The sequence below is a fragment of the Phoxinus phoxinus genome (assembly GCF_949152265.1).
Source record: "Phoxinus phoxinus genome assembly, chromosome: 23".
Taxonomy (NCBI): domain Eukaryota; kingdom Metazoa; phylum Chordata; class Actinopteri; order Cypriniformes; family Leuciscidae; genus Phoxinus; species Phoxinus phoxinus.
In genome coordinates this window covers 7123933-7143193 of record NC_136898.1, presented here as the reverse complement: position 1 = coordinate 7143193, position 19261 = coordinate 7123933, and the positions used below count along the sequence as shown (strand labels likewise).

The window sequence follows — 19261 nt, the reverse complement described above, 5'->3', positions numbered from 1 at the left end:
ACATTGTATATTTATTTATATTTAATTATTATTATATTATTGAATTATATCTGACTACAAAACTAATTTCAACCATAAATTCAGGCATAAATGAAACATTCTCAATTTAAAAATGCAGTCCAAACTTTTAACTTTTAATATAGCGATATATAGGCCTATATATAATCAAATATTATATATACATATATTTATTAAATTATATATATATATTAAAAATGATATATATTCAAATATGTTTTATGTTGATGTGGAGAGAATGTTTAACCGTGAAATATAAGACAACTTATGAAGACATTATTCCAAATATGATTTCATCATCTGCAGGCACCACTGAAACATCTCCAGAATGGCGTGATCCGGGGATATCAGGTGTGCCATCGAGAACACTCCATCAACGGCAGTCACCAGTTCGTCTGCATCAGTATGGAGGCCACGGGAGAGACCGAGTCCCTGAGCCTCAACAACCTGAAGAAGTTCACCGAGTATGAGGTGGTGGTGCAGGCCAGTAACAGCGCCGGTCCGGGACCTGCTTCCAGTGAGGTCCGGGCAACAACAATGGAGGACGGTAAGCCATTGGATCATTCACATGATGAACAGACGACTTTTTAAATGACGTATAAATGAATGAATTAATGTAAACAGTTTTTATCTTTAATTCATCTTTAAAAATGTATCATCAGATATTCCATTATATGCATCAAGTGCTGTGTCCGAAATCGCATACTCTCTTGAGTAGGTACTTAATGACTGCTAAAAAATTATGTTCTATAGTATGAGTGTGTGTAGTATGAATGTAATCCGTACATCACGTTGTCATTATCATGTGACCAACCAGCGTCAGTTACTGAAGTCGCTTCACACTTCAGAATTTGCTGCATGTTTTGCCTAATCTTTTATGAGTACTGTGAATACGGTTATACTTCTTTTGTCACATACTGTTTTTCACCTACTGTATAGTAGGGAAGAATGTGATTTCGGATGCAGCCGCTCACATTTAAAATATTTGCTGCCATCTAGTGGCCACTGGAAATGTTTACAATGCCTACAATTCTTGTCTCGAATTCAACCCAATTCAAATTAAATAGTCAATTTAAGTTCATCCACACCTACTATACATATTCTGTGAGTAATTCTGTCCGTTTCTGAGATGATGTTTGATGTCTCTTCTCAGTACCCGGCAGAGCTCCAGAGAAGGTTGTGGCCACCGCCGCCTCCCCTGAAAGCATCTCTCTGTCCTGGCAGACTCCATCCAGGGAAGCTCTTAATGGCGTTCTACAGGGTTTCCGCATCATCTACTGGGCCAATCTACCAGACGGAGGTAAAGCTCGGACCCCAGAAAGTGCCTCAAATAGCATTACTTTCCTGAGATTGGGACCATGGGTCTTGGTCCCACTATGGTCCTCTCTCTATATATATACATATATATATATATATATATATATAGAGAGAGAGAGAGAGAGAGAGAGAGAGAGAGAGGACCATAGTGGGACACCTAAAGACCCATGGTAGTAATAATAAATAAAATATGTTATCATTATTGTATTAGTATTATTATATTATTATAGTGTATTACTATTTCTATATAGATAGATAGCAATAATATTTGAAGCGGACCCTGTAAATGAGCGGGAATAATACTATAGAGATATATGTGTGTGTGTGTGTGTATATATATATATATAATAACAGAATTTGGCCACTAGGTGGCACAATATATCTTTTCAACTTGAAATTCTTCATTTAGAAGCCACGAACTCAGCCAAAAGCCAAAACCTGTCCCAGTATCGGCGTATTAGCTTATTATATACTAAAAATACATACCACAATATAACCATTTTGCAATTCAGCAATATTCTCTTTTCATACGTGTTGTGCCAGCATGCATACATGAAGTGGCCTCTCATGAGTGATTTAGACTGTGAGGTTAGTTAATCGATCACTCAGCGCTGCGCCACACAAACCAGAGCAACACAACACATTCTGCACACCTGTTTAATTGGCTGCTTTATGGCTCTCGATCAACTTGTGCTCAGTAGAACAAACTCACAGCACACATTATGTCGATCCAGCTCTTTCCAGGAGCTATTTGCTTATAAATTGCCTTATTATGAAGCAGCAGAATTCAACCCGGGCAATTCTAGGACAAAATTCAGCGGCGAGTGGCAAAAGACAGTGGCTCTTTTCCATCCAACAGCGGCAGTTAGGATGTGAAAGGAATGATAGATAGCAGGAAAAAATGTAGACATTAAAAATGTAAAACCTGCAACTTTCCCGGATCGCAGCAGGAACTGCCTCATAAACCAAACCTGTATGGGTTGTAGTGTTTTATATGACCATCAATTTCGCCACAATATCATAATTTTCACACCAGGGGCCAGTTGCATAAACAGCCACTATATTAAATGGTTACTTCACCCAAAACATTTTATTCTGTCATTAATTACTCACCCTCATGTCGTTCCAAACCCGTAAGCCTTCTAAGAAATCGGAGATCTTTCTGTCCCTCCATTGACAGCTACGCAACTACCACATTGACGGTTCAAAAAGTTCATTAAGAGTTCATAAAACTAATCCATATGAATTGTTAGTCCAAATTTTCTGAAGAGACTGATCACTTTATGATGAACAGATTGAGTTTAGGTTTTTATTCACGGATAAACATTTATCAACGCAGACATAAGTAATGGTAAACTGAAGCTCAAACATGTTCGATTGACGTGAGAGAACCAATGAGGTTAATTCTAGTGTTACGCAGCACGTTTGAGCTTCTGTTTATGTTCGCTGATCAAATTGTGAATAAAAGTTAATCATATAAAGCGATTGAGTCTGGACGAAAATTTTGACTAAACCGTTCAATTCATAAAGATTTGTTTTACGATCTTTTTATGAACTTTATGAGCGTCAAAGTGTTAGCTGCGTGGCCGTCAATGGAGGGACAGAAAGCTCTTAGATTTTATCAAAAATATCTCCATTTGTGTTCTGAAGATGAATGAAATTGATAGGTTTGGAACAACATGAGGGTGAGATTTATTGACAGAATACATTTTTTTTGGGTGAAATAACCCTTTAAGACGGTCTTTATAGTCTGACCAACTCGCAGTTATCAGTCTTACTTTTCGGATTCAAATTAGACCAACATGCCTTTTTATGTAACTGACTTAAAAAAGTTATGACCAGATTCTATGACTAAGTCGTGCTGACTAACTCGTATAGTCTTAGCAGTTTATGCAACGGCCACAGTAAGTTTTTAAAAGTATGTTAAAGTGGACTTTTTCACCATGGTTTGCAAAGCCTGCATTTTGTGTGTGTGTGTGTGTGTGTTTGAATTTACAGTAAATAATGTGATCACTTTAGCGTTATTTCAGCACTATCAGCTACCATCAACTGACAGCAGGTCTTGAGAAGTCTCAAAATGGCCTTATTGTTTATGGCACCACAGAACTGGGGGAAATCAGAAATGTCACTACACAGAAGGTCCCGCTGGAGCTGGAGGGTCTGGAAAAATACACCAACTACAGTATCCAGGTGCTGGCCTTCACCAGAGCAGGAGACGGAGTGCGCAGCGACCAGATCTACATCCGCACCAAAGAGGACGGTATGACCGACAGATATTATCCATTCTATGACCAATTAAAGTCATAGCTTGTGTTTTGGGATACCATTGCTGTCCAATTCTGTCCTTTTGTTTGCCAATCTGTTAGCTATAAACTTTAGCAAAGGTCTCTCCTAACTGTCTGACTCTTTTCTCCACAGTGCCAGGTCCACCCGGCGGGGTGAAGGCAGCTGCGGCCTCCAGCTCTGTGGTGTACGTTTCTTGGCTCCCTCCGCTGAAGCTGAATGGCATTATTAGGAAATACACAGTCTTCTGTTCCAGCTCGTATCCCACGGTAAGACTCAGCCAACTGGTCTCATGCTAACAGGAAAGATATCAGGCTGGCTATTAAGACACTGTTAAACAGTGAGTGGAAAGTGCAAACATTTTAGCGCCGCGCCAATACTGTGGCATCAAGCTAAAAGGGAGACTTCAGGATTTAGCATTAAGCTTTGTATCAGTAGAAAACCTGTAGTATTTTCAAATTACCGTGCTTACCTCCCTCATATCCCCCTGAGACAAGAGAATTATGTATTTTTTGTCTGTAAAAAATCCTCCGATGACGCAAAAAACGCCATTTTGCGTCATCGGGGGCTTTTTTGGCCAGAGGCTAAAAACTTCAGCCAGTAGAAGGCGCTAGATCCGCATGTTTTCAACCCACCCATAGAGGGTGGGATCTCACTCACAGAATGTATAAATAGTGTCAGCCATCTTTTATTTGGAAGCTAAGCTAACAGGCTCTTGTTCTGTGGAGAAAGCCGAGTAGTCGGGGTTACCATCCTCTTTTTCCCGAACAAGTCCGGCCGTCGAGATCGTCCAAAATGTCCAGGATTCGGCTTTTGCTTTCTGCAGTCGCCATTCATTGTTTACACGCACACCTTTTGTTTCAATCTAACTGAATTCATTCCGATTGGTGAATCTGAATGTAGTGTTTACATGAACGCTAAACAAGTAATCGGTTAATGTGCGTTTTAACATTGCTAAGAAAATTCCCGCTCCTCCGTGAGAGATAGGAGACCGGTGCGTCTCACAGGTGCCGCTCATCAGTAATCACGCCACCGGCCTCGCGTCGTTCTCCCGCGGCCCTCAGCCTTGTCCTGCTCGCCACAGTCAACATAATGAATGGCGACTGTGGAACGCAAAGGCCGAATCCCGGACATTTTTGGCGATTTCGAAATCCCGGGTAGACTTGTCACGGAGACTCACTAGCCTAGCCTAGTTGTTCAACTGCGCTCTTACCGGTAGGCGTGGCTTGGGAGTGACCTCGTTGGGCAGCGAAGCAAGTGCATTCTGGGAGTTGTTGTCCTTCATCCACATGAGCCACAAATACATTTCTGGCTTTTCTCAGTCTAGAAGGCTCCAAATTAAAAAAAATATTTCTACTACATAAATTTGGATGGTTGTGGTTTGCTGTTGCTGTGATGTCATGTGAGTGACAGGTTGCCCCGCCCTCACGCTAGTATATATGTCATCAGAGAATAGATGTTGCTGCAAAAGGGAGGGGAAGTTATTTTTTGATGAGGGCACATGAATAAATAAATAAAAAATGATGTTCACAGATAAATCATTTATAATGAATACAGCAATTTTTTTTTTTTTTTTGTGACTAATATGAGAAACCTGTGTCTACCTGTAAATCTGTTAATCCAACCAATGAAAGACACACGAACTAACCAACAATCCTTTATTTTGTGTCTTGTTCAGGTGGTCAGCGAGTTTGAAGTGTCACCGGATGAATTCCTCCACCGGGTTCACAATCTCAGTCGCAACAGGAAGTACAGTATCTGGGTGATGGCGGTTACCGCGGCCGGCCGGGGGAACAGCAGTGATGTCATCACCGTGGAACCTCTGGCTAAAGGTGAGTCCGTTACCTTCGATCTTCAGGAGGTTTTAGGAGCGACGCTTTTAAGTCAAACCTCATGCTCAGCACCTCTGCTTTTTGGTTATGTGGAGTAGTTACTTGAAATTTTGAGTTCTCGGCATTCTCTTGTGGGCCTTCACATGAGGAGCATGACATGTAAGGCATTAGCATCTTCTGAATACAAAATACGGCAAAAAGTATTTGGGCGCAAAGGCCAGACTTACACAACATTGATGTACAAAAAACAGAAAAGTTTTTTGCGTACAGACAATCCCCGTTTACACAGATCCACGAAAACGACTAAAACTCTGACTTCTACTGCCAGGCCGGTAGTTGGCGATGTCACTTTGTAAAGAAACACTATGCGCCTATAGACTTAACACGTAATATGCATGTGCATAATGTCACCATAATTTCACATTTGTTTGTTTGTATATTACACTGAGACGATAAAGGTAACATTTTCAAAAACTTGCACTTTTTAAACCTGTTTTCAAAGGTTTGCGTTGTCAGTTCCCCAAACGCTGTTGTCGTGATGAACGCCCTGAAAGCATAAAAAGTTTTACATTTTTAGTTGAAAACAGTGTTGTGTAAACTGCCATTTAAACACATTTTAAAAGGTCATTGCTTTCAACAAAATATCAAACTAATTGGCATCTGCAAACAAATGCTGCAAGAGCTTTTAGCAAAACTAACTTCACTTTTCTGAGCCATTTTTGCAATGACTTTTAACTCAATGTGATTTTTTTTCCTCTCAAGTTCATCCATGACAACCCACCAAACCTCTTTCAGTGCTATATTTTGTATAATGCAGTAACTTCACACATATTTAGTGTACAATTCTGTTTGGGGTCAGTTTTAATGTTTTTCAAAGAAGTCTCCGATCCTCAGAGTCGCATGATTGAATTGTAGTTTAAATGTGGTGTTATATGAAATGATTGTGCTTTGCACTGCAGTAAAATCGTCAAGTATTAAGCTTTCATAGATCAATGAAATAATGAATTGTGGTGGTGTTGTTGTTTTTTATCTAAACAGCTCCTGCCAAAATCCTGACGTTCAGTGGTACTGTTACAACACCTTGGATGAGGGATGTTGTTTTACCCTGCAGAGCGGTCGGAGATCCACCTCCTGCCGTCAAATGGCTAAAAGAGAGGTAAACAAACCTGTTTCAGGGCCACCGGCTAGAATGTATACACCATACACTCTCAAAAACAATATTTACATTAGTATGAGCATGTCAATTAAGACAAATGCTAACAATGCATATACTGAGTTGAATATCATAATAAAGAACATACTGCAGTGCAGCTCTAGCTTTTCGTTAAGAGCAAACACAAGCATCTGAATACCTATGAGTAGAATCAGTCACTGGGGAATGCTGGGAAATGTCAAACTCTGCCCCCTTCATTGACGATTCACACTGTTTCTCGACAGCGGGAGCCCGGCCCCTGCGGTCATTGATGGAAGGCGCAGTATCCATGGAAATGGCAGCTTCGTCATTAAAACTGTGAAAGCAGAGGATTCTGGGTATTACACGTGTGTCGCCAGCAATAACTGGGGAACGGACGAAATAACTCTGAACCTCCAGGTTCAAGGTGAGGCGTGATAGTCGGGCAGGATGCTCACTTTCTCTATGTGTCAGCTTCATGTCCTCTGAGTTATTATTACGCAGCGATTCTCACTGTATAAATATCATCTTCAGTCCCCCCAGACCAACCTCGTCTCACTGTGACCAAGACGACCATCACATCTATTACCGTGACCTGGACACCAGGAGACAACGGCGGGAGCTCCATTAGAGGTGAGCCGCTTCCACCTTCAGCTGCTGTTCCTGCTGGAGAAAAACGGAACTAAACAGAAAACTGAGAATAAAACTGAATGGTTTATGTCTCTCAAGTAATGATGTAGACTAAGCAGCAAAACATTTTTTTAAATAATTTTAGAAAATTCCAATCAATACAGTTGTGGGTGGTTTAAAAAACAATTAAAAGCAGATATTTTCCCCTAAATTACAGTTGTTCACACTTTTCAGGCTTTAAGGTTTAAATGTGGCTCATCCAATCATAATTTAGAGTCTGAACTTTCAGTTTCATCATATTAGTTTGACTTTTTTTGAGTCTGTTTTTAACTGTTGTTACACAACCTGAATCTGCCAGACTTATTTGTTATATAATCTGATTCTTTGGTTTGTGTCCATTTAAGTTCCAAAAAAAAAAAAAAAGATATAAGAATACATGTACATTTGATCTGTAAAGATCAAGATAGATTACTGTAAAGATTACTGGATTGTCCAAAAATAGGCATTACATGGTAAATAAAAAAAACAGTTTTGGGGTCAGTTCAGTTTTTTTGTTTTTGAAACAAAATTAATAAATTTCTTCAGCAAGAATGCATAAAAATGTTTCTTGTGCATCTACCAGAGGAGCGCAAATTAGCGTCTGGTGTAAAACATGCTTTTTTTTGGCGGTAAAATAATGGCGCAAATAACAGTTGACTAGCCACAAACCTTAGTAAATCTTGCATGATTCATTTAAATACTCTCCTCCCAGAAATTATGCGACTGAAAGGGAAACTCCTACAAATTCATGTGCAATAAGGTCAGCCGCAAAATAAATGTGTAGGCTACAAGAAATCTTACCTAACCCCAAACTTTTGATCAATAGTTTAAATATAACCATTTTACATATCATTCCAGTGGATAAATATGTGGATAAATATGAAATATGAAGTATGTGCTTTCGAACACAACATGTTTGAATGTGTAAAATACAGTAATGTCTACATTCAATGCATCCACCCTCCCTTGTCACACTGGCAAGATACTCTGTTGTTGGAAGAAAACCAGTATATTCTCTTAGTATTGTGCTGATGAAGTCATTACTATAGCAACCGATGTGGATGTGCTGGATATTAAGTGCACTGAACAAATGGATGTGATTTTATCACATGAAAAATTCACAAGTTCAAAATAAAGATTTGTTTTTGTGAATGAATTCTGTGCGTCTGACTTTTGTCTGTCTTCACGCAGGATATATTCTGCAATACTCCGAGGATAACAGTGAGAAGTGGGGAAGTATTTCCATTAGTCCTAGTGAGCGTTCCTACCGTCTGGAGAACCTCAACTGTGGCACCTGGTACAAGTTCACACTAACGGCCCAGAATGCTGTCGGCCCGGGACGAATCAGTGAGATAATCGAAGCGAAGACTCATGGAAAAGGTGTGCATTCCACCTTGCCTTTTCTGTTCTTGGTTATACAAACGTTAAGGGAACATTCCATTCGATCATTTTGCAAACATTACGAGAACGTAACTTTTGAATGTTCTGGAACGAGTAGTAACATTCACTAATATTTTAAGAACATTGTTAAAGACCAGATAACTTTGAACTAACATTCTATTAACGTTACTGGAAGAAGGTTTGTTTATAACTACATTGCCAGAACGTACTGTATGTAAATAGTTCAAAATAAGGATCACAAACACCCTTCTTTACCCTTCACAGAGCCACAGTACTCCAAAGAGCAGGAGCTGTTTACTAGCATTAACGGCACGTGCGTCAAACTCAACCTGATTGGCTGGAATGATGGTGGCTGTCCAATCACTTCCTTCACTCTGGAATACCGTCCGTTGGACAGCCCCATGTGGACCAAAGCGAAGCGCACGTCTCTTACGAAGAGCTACAACCTGCTGGACCTGCAGGAAGCCACATGGTACGAGCTGCAGATGAAGGTGTACAACAGTGCCGGACTGGCTGAGAAACGCGTCAAATTTGCTACTCTGAACTACGATGGAAGTAAGTGAAGTTTGATCAATCACTCTTTGCACCTTTAAAGATGACCTATTGGGCTTTTTTCCATTTTCTTTAGTGTGTAATGTTGCTGTTTGAGCATGAAAAAGGTCTACAGTTATTCTCTATATCTCTGCGCTGTTTCTGAACTCCTTCAAACGCATTGATTGTAGTTTGGAGTTTTCATCCGGGAAAGAACACGTCACAAAATGTCCAAGGCATACACACAAAAAAGGGGATGAGGCCTGGTTGAGTTGCATTTTAGGGTGTTGTGTCTTAGAGACTATCTGTTTTTTCCAACCCGGATCTACATTGACATTTCCGAAACACTCTCGAATTGGTTGACCAATCACAACACTAATCCAGCTGACCAATCAGAGCACACTACGCTTTTCGGGAAGGATGGGCTTCACAGAGACAGGAACTAAACAGGGCTGCGTTTCCCAAAAGCATTGTAAGCCTAAGTTGATCGTAAAGACCATTGATGACAATTGTTCTATGACCTCCTTAAGCTTACGATGCTTTCGGGAAACGCAGTCCATCGCTTTAAACACAGACTGTAAAGTGAAGTGCTGCAACAAAATAAAATATGTGAAAAATAATGTGTTTTTTTAAGATTCACGCATAAAAAACCAAGGCATAATACAGTAGGTCATCTTTAAAATAATCAAAAATGTGTTTTGGCTTTAAAGCTAAGTATTGAATCTGTTTGCGAAAGGCACCATTCCTCCGCTGGTGAAGACTGCGGTGAAGGACCCGATTAAGAAAACAAACAACGAGGGGATGAAGATGATGGTGACGATCTCATGCATCTTGGTGGGAATGGTGCTGCTCTTCGTCCTGCTGATGGTGCTGAGGAGGAGGAGGAGGGAGCAGAGGCTGAAGCGGCTCAGGGGTCAGATGCTTTTCACAGCTCTTAGCTACAGATCAGTGTTTTCAAAGAGAAGGTGTAGATTCGTAGGCGTAAACACAGACAGCATATGTTGCCATTTGAGATTTTACTCATACCAGCCTATTTTATATGACTCAATAGCACTTCCATTTCCAGTGTACGTTATTAAAGCTTATTGTTTGTTCCACAGATGCAAAAAGTTTGGCTGAAATGCTTATGAGGTAAACACATCGACGATTTTTAAAAATTATGTTTTTAATTCTATGCAACAGAAAGTAAGTTATTTTGAAGAATCTCAGAGCTGCACTTTTCCATTCAATAACAATTAGAATTGATCCAAAATTACCAAAAACATCATAAAAGTAATTCATATGACTCACTATGTTCCAGATCTTCTCAAGCCATAAAATAGGATGAAAAGATTCACTTTAATGGACAATTCGAAAGAATATTATGTGTAAATTATTCAAACTCTTTCCTCATTTTATTAACAAGCACATCCATGTATTGCACTTCATACATATTTTTATATTCCAAATCTTCTGAAGTGATTCTGAAGACTTGAACAGATTCATTGTAAAAGACAATTCTAAAGATTATTAAGCACAAATGAATCAAACTCTACCAGCATTTTATTAAACCCTCAAGTAGTTCATACATCTCATTATATTCAAATTCTTCTGAAACCATACAATACAAAAAAGTATACATGTATTTGTGTGATGAATAAACCACAAAAAGCTGTTCCTTTAGAAGATTGTAAGGATTTTTTTAAGGATGTTATTGTCCTTTGTCAAATTTGACAGCCCTTGGTTGCCATACTCTTATATTTTATGAACACTGCAGCTTGGAAATTCTTCAAAATATCATATTTTGCATTCCTCAGAGAAGAAAGAAACCATATAGGTGGGTGAGCAAATGATGAACTATTCCTTTGGCTCAAATGTCATACAGACCTTGTGAAAGCAGAGAGGTTATTCACAGGCTTGTTTTGTGTTTTTCTCCAGTAAGAACACACGGCCTTCAGACACCATGAACAAACAACAGCAGACCCTCCGCATGCACATCGACATTCCCCGAGCGCAGCTGCTCATCGAAGAGAGAGACACCATGGAAACAGTGGGTGAGTCGTGTACGCTGAACCATATTCAAACCTGAACATTTATACGAGAAACAGTGATACTTGGAGCCTCTAATAGTTCCGTCTCTCCCTTCCCTCTTAGACGACAGATCAACGGTGCTGTTGACCGATAACGATTTCGGAGAAACTGCCAAACAGAAGTCGGCCACTGTCACGCACTCCGTCCACTATCAGTCTCTGTCGCAGGCCACCGGCCCGCTGGTGGACGTCTCGGATGTCCGACCTGGGACGAGTAAGAGCAGTCTGTCGAGTAAGAGACCCTTCTAAACACATAAATAATAAATTAATATTTTATTACGCTGTTTAACTGAGTGTTTGGGACCCCGTCCTCAGATCCCACCTCTCGCCGCACAGCTAAAGCTGGTCCCGCTGCCCGTAATCGCTACGCCAGTCAGTGGACACTGAATCGCCCTCACCCGCCTGTCTCCGTCCACACTCTCAGCACGGACTGGAGGCTGGGAACCCCCAGAGTGGCCGGATCGGTGGACAAGGAAAGCGACAGCTATAGTGTCAGTCCATCACAGGACACTGGTCAGTCTGCTACACTGGAACATATATGTACATCTTTATATGTATATAATATATCAACCCGGTCTCACCCCAAAACGTCACATACTGACGGGTCTTGACCATACGTCAACATACGACGAAAAGGGTACCCTTTAACGTCAATATGAGACGCAGACATAAGCGCACCAGCAGCGCCTCCTAGCGGTACCCTAACGCATACCTAAACCCACCCATACCCGAATCGTCACACATGGACGTTATAGGGGTACCCTTTTCGTCGTATGTTGCCGTATGGTCAAGACCCGTCAGTATGTGACGTTTTGGGGTGAGACTGTGTTAAATATATCAACTCATCTTTACAGCTGGGTACTTTAAATAATTAGTTTTTATATTATATTTTTGTATTATATATATGTTTGTAATATAAATTATACTGGTCACTTTAGCTCAGTGTCCAATTCTCACTATTAACTAACTATTAATTACGAATTTTGCCTCAATAAACTCCTAATTACTGCTTATTAATAGTTAGTATGGTAGTTGATAAATTTTGGTATTGAGTAAGATTAGGGATGTAGAATATAGTCATGCAGAATAAGGCATTAATATGTGCTTTATAAGTACTAATAAACAGCCAATATCCTAGTAATATTTTATATGCATAGTTAATAGTGAGAATTGGACCCTAAACTAAAATGTTACCATTATAGTTTTATATTAACTTATCAGCATTTTTACAATATTCAGGATATATCTCATTCTCAATGTTTATGTTTTAAAAATGGTGTGAACAATGAAGAATGATATTATTTTTTGTATGCCTGAATATAAAAATACAAAGAAAATAGCAATATATTCCTATACCTAAAACACTTTAAAACATATAAAATGTTTCTTGAGCTCCAAATCAGCAAATTAGAATGATTTCTTAAGGATCATGTGACACTGATGACTGGAGTAATGATGATGAATTACATTTTGAATTACATTTTAAAATATATTAATATAAAAAAAGATTTCTTTTAAAAACTTGAAAACAAATCTTACCAGTCCTAAAGTTTTGAACGATAGTCTATCCCTGTCCTTATTTCTTCTGAATGGAATAATAATAAAAAGCATTTTAAATGAGCATTATTAAATGATCACATTGGTATGACATGTTAGAACTATTGTTGTTGATGAGTTGTGACCCGTTGTGTTCAGACCGGGCTCGCAGCAGCATGGTCTCCACTGAGAGCGCGTCTTCTACGTACGAGGAGCTGGCCAGAGCCTATGAACATGCCAAGATGGAGGAACAACTACGACACGCCAAGTTCACCATCACAGAGTGTTTCATCTCGGACACATCTTCCGAGCAGATGACCGCCGGCACCAATGATTACACAGACAGTCTAACATCCAGTACACCGTCAGAATCAGGCATCTGCAGGTTCACTGCCTCACCTCCCAAACCACAGGACGTCTGCAGGGTGATAAACATGGCCGTACCCAAGGCCCACAGACCAGGTGAGACCACTGGTGCGAGGTAATGACTCGAAACTCTATTCTTCCCAATTGGAGATGTTCTTAATAATCTAGGGGAAATAAGCTAGTACTTATAGGAGCAGCATTTTAAGTAATTATATTCTCCCAAAAGCCAAAAATGTCCATTGTTATGTCCATTGGTAAGTGTAGCAATTAATGAAGCACAGCTCGCATAGAAATTACTCTCAATACAGGCATCTTTCTGTCAGTGAACGCTGCAAAGTCATGTGATGAACTTGAATACAAGCTGAAACTTGAAGCGAAAATTGTGTTGGGAACTTTTTAAACTTCTGATTCCTAATGAAATTTCACTGAGCAATGGTAAATGTGACCGCAGCTTAAGACATATCCAAAAATCTGAGGCAGAATTCATTCTGGATGAGGCAATACCAGAATGCATCATAATATTGGTAAAAATGGATTTGTTTATACAATATTTGTTTCTACTTTATGCTTATTAGAGTATTATGTGTTTAGATTAGTGAAATGCTAGCATCAAACTCTGTTTAATGTCTATTGTGAGTAGAATCTCTCAAGGAAAGAGAGTATTCTTCTTGTAATTTGACCCTAACCTGCTGAAAAAAAATCTTAAACCAGCATAAGATAGTCTCCCAGTCTGGTTAGGACAGTCTGCTGGCTGGGTTTAGAGGTGTTTTGGGCACTTTTTAGCTGGTCAGACACAGGCTAGAACAAGCTAAACATCAGCTAAGACCAGCAATCCAGGTTTAAAGTGTATTTTTCAGCAGGGAACGTCTTGTAAATGAAGTGCTCATGCTGCAAGATGCTAAAAAACATAAACGCTGCATCTGAATATGCCTACCTCCATAGTATACAGTAGCCTATGCGAAAAACAGTACAACATAGAGTATTAAGTCCGAATGCGTAATAGGCCTATTCGAAAAACTGTAGATGAAAAGTAGGATGTTTTCATCTGCTCCTTCTGCCATGATTCTGGACTGTGCATTCGACGGGCAGTTTACTATCCCCTGAATCCATGTGAGAGGAGTTGTAGGTCACATGACAATAGCCGCAGTTCCATTACCCTTCAAATTGCGCAAAGTGAAAATACTCTTAATGGAAACACGTAATTTTCACACAAAAAAAAGATTTATCGCAAAAAAGTTTTTACACTCGCATGAGGTGGTTTTTCAGGCAATTCGAAAAATAAATATTTCGCAAAACTGCAATGGAAACTGTTTTTGCGCATTTACAGTCACCTGACGTAATGACGCGGTATGTTTGGACAGAATATACGAGTTCTTTATTAAATTCATAAAAGACAAAAGAATCACAGGAATACTGAATTCTAAACCTCAAAGAAATGCCACAACCAAGATCTCAAAGCAGAAATGAGGGCGAAACGCTCAGAAACACCTCATACAGTAGGCTATGTGCCGCTCAAAGTGTGTTTCCTTAACCTTAATGCTTGGATAACACGCTTTTATCATTCGATTAATAATAATGGCTAGTGTGGCGGCTGCAATATATAAACCTACCAACATTCGTTGGCATGATTTTTGGAATGACTGAAAAAATGGCGTTTTAGTCACATAACATCGGTTAATGGAAACACCGTCATTTCGCAATAGTTTTTTATTGACATAGAAAAAATCACAACAGTTTTGCGCAAATCTGTAATGGAAACCATAGGTAGTAGGCCTACTTCAGAATTGCATTCATACTACCCATATTCATACTATGTAGAATGGTCACAAAGTAAGATTCAAACCAAATGTATTGGCAGTATGACATTTTGGACACTGGCACAAGTGACAAGCTCCTATAAAAAGGTAGCTGGTATGAACGTAGAAAGACATTTTTTGTGCAATACGTTTAATTTAATAAAACCATTAAGAAATCACATATAGAAATATGGGTAACACTTCCAATTCTCACTAATAACTGGTTGCTTATTAGCATGTATATTACCGGTACTAGGATATTGTCTTTTTATTAGTTTAAATCACATATTCTACATCCCTAATCCTACCCAACACCTAAACTTAACAACTACCTTACTAACTATTAATAAGCAGTAATTAGGAGTTTACTGAGGCAAAAGTCACAGTTAATAGTGAGACCCTCATCTAAAGTGTGGCCGAAATATGCAATCAAAGTTTAATTGCCTTTTGAAACATTGAAAAAGTTGCTGTTTCTTGCAGGAGGGGAGCTCGTCCACCTGCCTCCGTACCTGCGGATGGACTTTCTTTTAAACCGGGGTGTGTCGGGAACGTCTCGTGAGGCGGCGATGGGCCAGGCCTGTTTGGAGCCGCAGAAGACCCGTTCACTGAAGCGCCCCGGCCTGCTGGAGCCGACGCCAATGGAGGTGCCGACCAGCAGGGACGTGCAGCAGTGGCAGCCGGGCACAGCCTCCACGCTTCCACAGAGAGAGGCCGGAACAGACTTGGCACAGGCTGCCAAAATCAGCACCTCCCAGGAATCACTGCTGGACTCCAGAGGACACTTAAAACAGAACAACAATCCCTACGCAAAGTCCTACACACTGGTATAACAAAGACCGGACAAAAATCAAACAGCAAGAGCAAAAAGCGAACTCTTCATGCGCGGTTGTATATATATTTCCACTTCTACTCCTAACAGTTTCTTTATTTTAAGCTTTTTTAAACAGTGAATTCACTTCTTAAAGACGACTCCACACCAAGAGATTGCCAAAACGATTTTATTATTATTAATAATTACGATGACTATGATGATTTACTAATTTACTTATTTTAGCAGTTAGTGTGCACAAACTAATGACTGGGAACCCATTTGAATTTTTTCTTTTTTACTGAAATTTCTTTGTGTAATTAGTTTGAGATAAAGCGTGAGAGTGATTTCCATTGGTCCAAAGTTGTCACCGTTTCCTGGGAGTGCATGAGAACCAACCGATTTAAGAAGAAGATGACAGTATGAATAATGACCGCGGGTCCAGCCCAGAATTTTTTGGACTACAAAAATAATCAAATGTGAAGATTTCGTATTCTTATGAGTATAAATATATAAAAAAAATATATATATAAAATGAGATTTTTTTTTTATTTGTGGGTATTACAGGGAAATTTTTTTGATTTGGTTAATAAAGTCCTTTAGTCATGTTTGCACATATCTTGTTTAACCTAGAAAAGCAAGTCTTGATTGATAATTATTTGTGTTCCATTCTCTAATGGTGCAATATGAAAATCCATGAACCACGTTTGCTTTCTACTGTACTGTATCTCACCCATGACGTGAGCTCCTGAGAGCCGGAGCGAATGAAATGACAGATTCAGGTGTAAATCAGCTGCAGTGGAAGCAAGGGTTGATATAGCACGTTGCATGGGGGGAGATCGGACCACCTACTGCACTGGCAGTGTGACCCTTTCACCCCCTATGTAGTGCACTAGAAAGGTGTCTTCTAGGGCACGCTCTCTCGTCTTCATTAGATTTATTTTTGCTGCATTGCAGAGATGCTGCACTACAGGGAAAACTGAGACAATCTAAAGAGATCCCCTAAAAGAATAACAATTATGATGATATTAATAAAGAACCACGAGCAGTTCTATATGATTATGGGCGTATGGTGGCAGTTGTTATTGTAGCCGCTCTGCACCAAACTGTCTTGCAGGGAGAGTTGTGATGAAGAATTGAGATGATATTTCACTATATTTGATTAGATAAATCTATTGTCCTCACTATACTCATTTACAAATGTTTTCTTTTTTCTCCCCTTTTTTTCCCCTTTTCTTTGACAGAGTGCTCACAGTTGTGACACTCCAGAAAAAGATTTTCCATGATAATCCTGTCGACTAATAAAAGGTTGATCCCCTAACGAATCTGGCAGTTTGGTTAACGCTTTTCATTTCGCTGTGGGATATAAAGGGATCCGAGCGTGTGTGATGAACGGTGAAAATGAGCAGCTTAATATCTAAAGAGAGATGGTGTTCCTGAGAACTTCAAGTAATAATTCACCCCATTTATATCGTTACAAACCTTCAACATTTCTCCTTTTATGTTGCACGGTACAAAGGATGTCATACAGGGTTTGGAATGACATGAGGGTGAGTGAATGATTTTCATTTAGGGTGAACTATTGCTTTAATAATCACAGCAAAGACAGAATCACCGTTTATCGGATCATCTGGATGAATATGCCTACTGGAAACATTTGGTTTTGGAAATTATACTTAAATGAGTGGCAGAGAGCTCACGATGAAAGTAGAACCACACATCCTCCTGACAGGAAACAGAACTTTCCTTTTCCTGTCCGTGTTCTTCTCCTCAGCTATGGTGGCCCAGGGGGACACAGCAGAAAATTAGAAATGCAAACAAAAGTTGCAAATAGTCAACAATGCAACTAATTTAAACCACAACACAAATAGTCCATAACACAATGGAAGTGCAACAGAAATATGCCACAAATTGGTTACAACAGAGTGGAAATAATAACTTTTTTGTGGTGGCAACACAAAAGTTTTGTATTAGCGATATTGGTCACTGTATATGGTCAATCTTCCTAATGTTAATTCTCTTCCGGACTTTAGGATTACAAACTCTAACTGAAGTAACTTAATTAAACTCAATTAATTGCATTGTTTTCATCTTTTGTTTGCCATTTCAATTTTGTTGAGCCCCCCTGGACCGCCGTACTGTAGGCTACCTCTCAGCCTGTCGTTTGAAGAGTGAATTCCCGCACGGCCTTCAAAGAGCGCGGGTAACTCTCTTAAATTGCCGTATTGATTCAGAGGCTTTCCGTGACGAGCTGGAGACAGCCGCTCTTCCTGGAGCACTTGGACAGAAATTGGTTTTCTAGTGCTATGTCAGCCCGGTGGGTAATGGGGGAACACGTTAGTCATTGTGACAACTATATTCTCCATCTTCGTCTGAAGTGCGCAACAAATTAAGCGTCGCTGGCACATGTTTATAGACGGTCTCGCTCGAGCTGTTATTAACAACCGTCATAAATAAAGCTGCAGTGTGCTGAATTCTGATCTCCTTCAGAAACACAGATGTCAGCAACACAACACACTGATGGCATCACAATCAAGAGAACCGGGCAGAGTCCCTCGGTTGAGAATGTATGCTAAATTAATAGTTTACCCAAAAATTACAATTATCCCATAATTTACTCACTCTCAAGCTAGGTGTATATGGCTTTCTTTTCTCAGCCAAACAATCGGAGTTATGTAGGCTATAGGCTATATCTTTTTTTTAATCTGGCTCTTCAAGCTAAGGGGAGTGAATGGTAACGTTACCGATGTTGAAGCCCAAAAAAGTACATCCATCCATCATAAAAGTAATTCATATGGCTCCAGGGTGTTAATAAAGTCCTTCTGAATCGAATCGATGTGTTTCTGTAATAAAAAAAAATGCATATTTATAACTTTATAAACAATTTTCCCGGGCTGCCGGTCACAGCCGTACGCGAGTCGAGTTCCAGCGGAACAGAGTGACCTCTCAGACCCGACAGGATCTAGCATAAGCTTCGGTGAGAGACGCCTCTTGCGGTTTAAACAAATAGGGCTGGGCAACAAACTCAAGCTTCTCTTCTCTTATATTGAAATCCTCCAACATTTCTCTTTAAAAATTCTCTAATTTGTGACCAATGTTTTGTTTTTCTTTATCCTCTGCACTTCCGCGTTCGTCATTACGTCATGCATCGGGTCAGAGTTTTTTTGTGCTTCAAAATCTAAGGTAGGCTACCATTCACTCCCGAGCGGTGTTCGAGGCTAAGCATATCACATCATGCATTATGTTCAAGAAATCACATGCCTTGAAATTGCGAGATGTCGAGGAAAACATTCAACTGTAAGTTAAATTAGGCTAATTAGATATTACATATAATTTGGTAGTAAAACATAAAGTGTTGCACACTTTAGATGAGTAGGGTAGGCCTATTATTTTTTTGTACAACATTTGGAACTGCTTTTTATCACTTAATTAGAAGCACCAGAATTTTTAAATAGTGTCTTCTG

At 39.6% G+C, this 19261-nt stretch overlaps 1 protein-coding gene across 2 annotated transcripts in view; it reads left to right on the top strand.

Moving 5' to 3' along the window:
• dscama (Down syndrome cell adhesion molecule a) overlaps window positions 1–17110 on the top strand; it is an 85283-nt gene extending 68173 nt beyond the window's left edge. For both annotated transcript variants that reach the window (XM_079598963.1, XM_079598962.1), the window contains 17 exons: window positions 325–565; window positions 1172–1318; window positions 3440–3595; window positions 3754–3887; window positions 5297–5450; window positions 6489–6606; window positions 6888–7048; window positions 7156–7254; window positions 8482–8670; window positions 8956–9246; window positions 9959–10135; window positions 10323–10353; window positions 11140–11255; window positions 11356–11523; window positions 11607–11804; window positions 12987–13289; window positions 15470–17110. In XM_079598963.1, the coding sequence (XP_079455089.1) occupies window positions 325–565; window positions 1172–1318; window positions 3440–3595; window positions 3754–3887; window positions 5297–5450; window positions 6489–6606; window positions 6888–7048; window positions 7156–7254; window positions 8482–8670; window positions 8956–9246; window positions 9959–10135; window positions 10323–10353; window positions 11140–11255; window positions 11356–11523; window positions 11607–11804; window positions 12987–13289; window positions 15470–15819 (3033 nt within the window). In that variant the 3' untranslated portion in view covers window positions 15820–17110. The remainder of the gene's footprint in view (window positions 1–324; window positions 566–1171; window positions 1319–3439; window positions 3596–3753; window positions 3888–5296; window positions 5451–6488; window positions 6607–6887; window positions 7049–7155; window positions 7255–8481; window positions 8671–8955; window positions 9247–9958; window positions 10136–10322; window positions 10354–11139; window positions 11256–11355; window positions 11524–11606; window positions 11805–12986; window positions 13290–15469) is intronic.
• Window positions 17111–19261: the final 2151 nt, after the last annotated feature.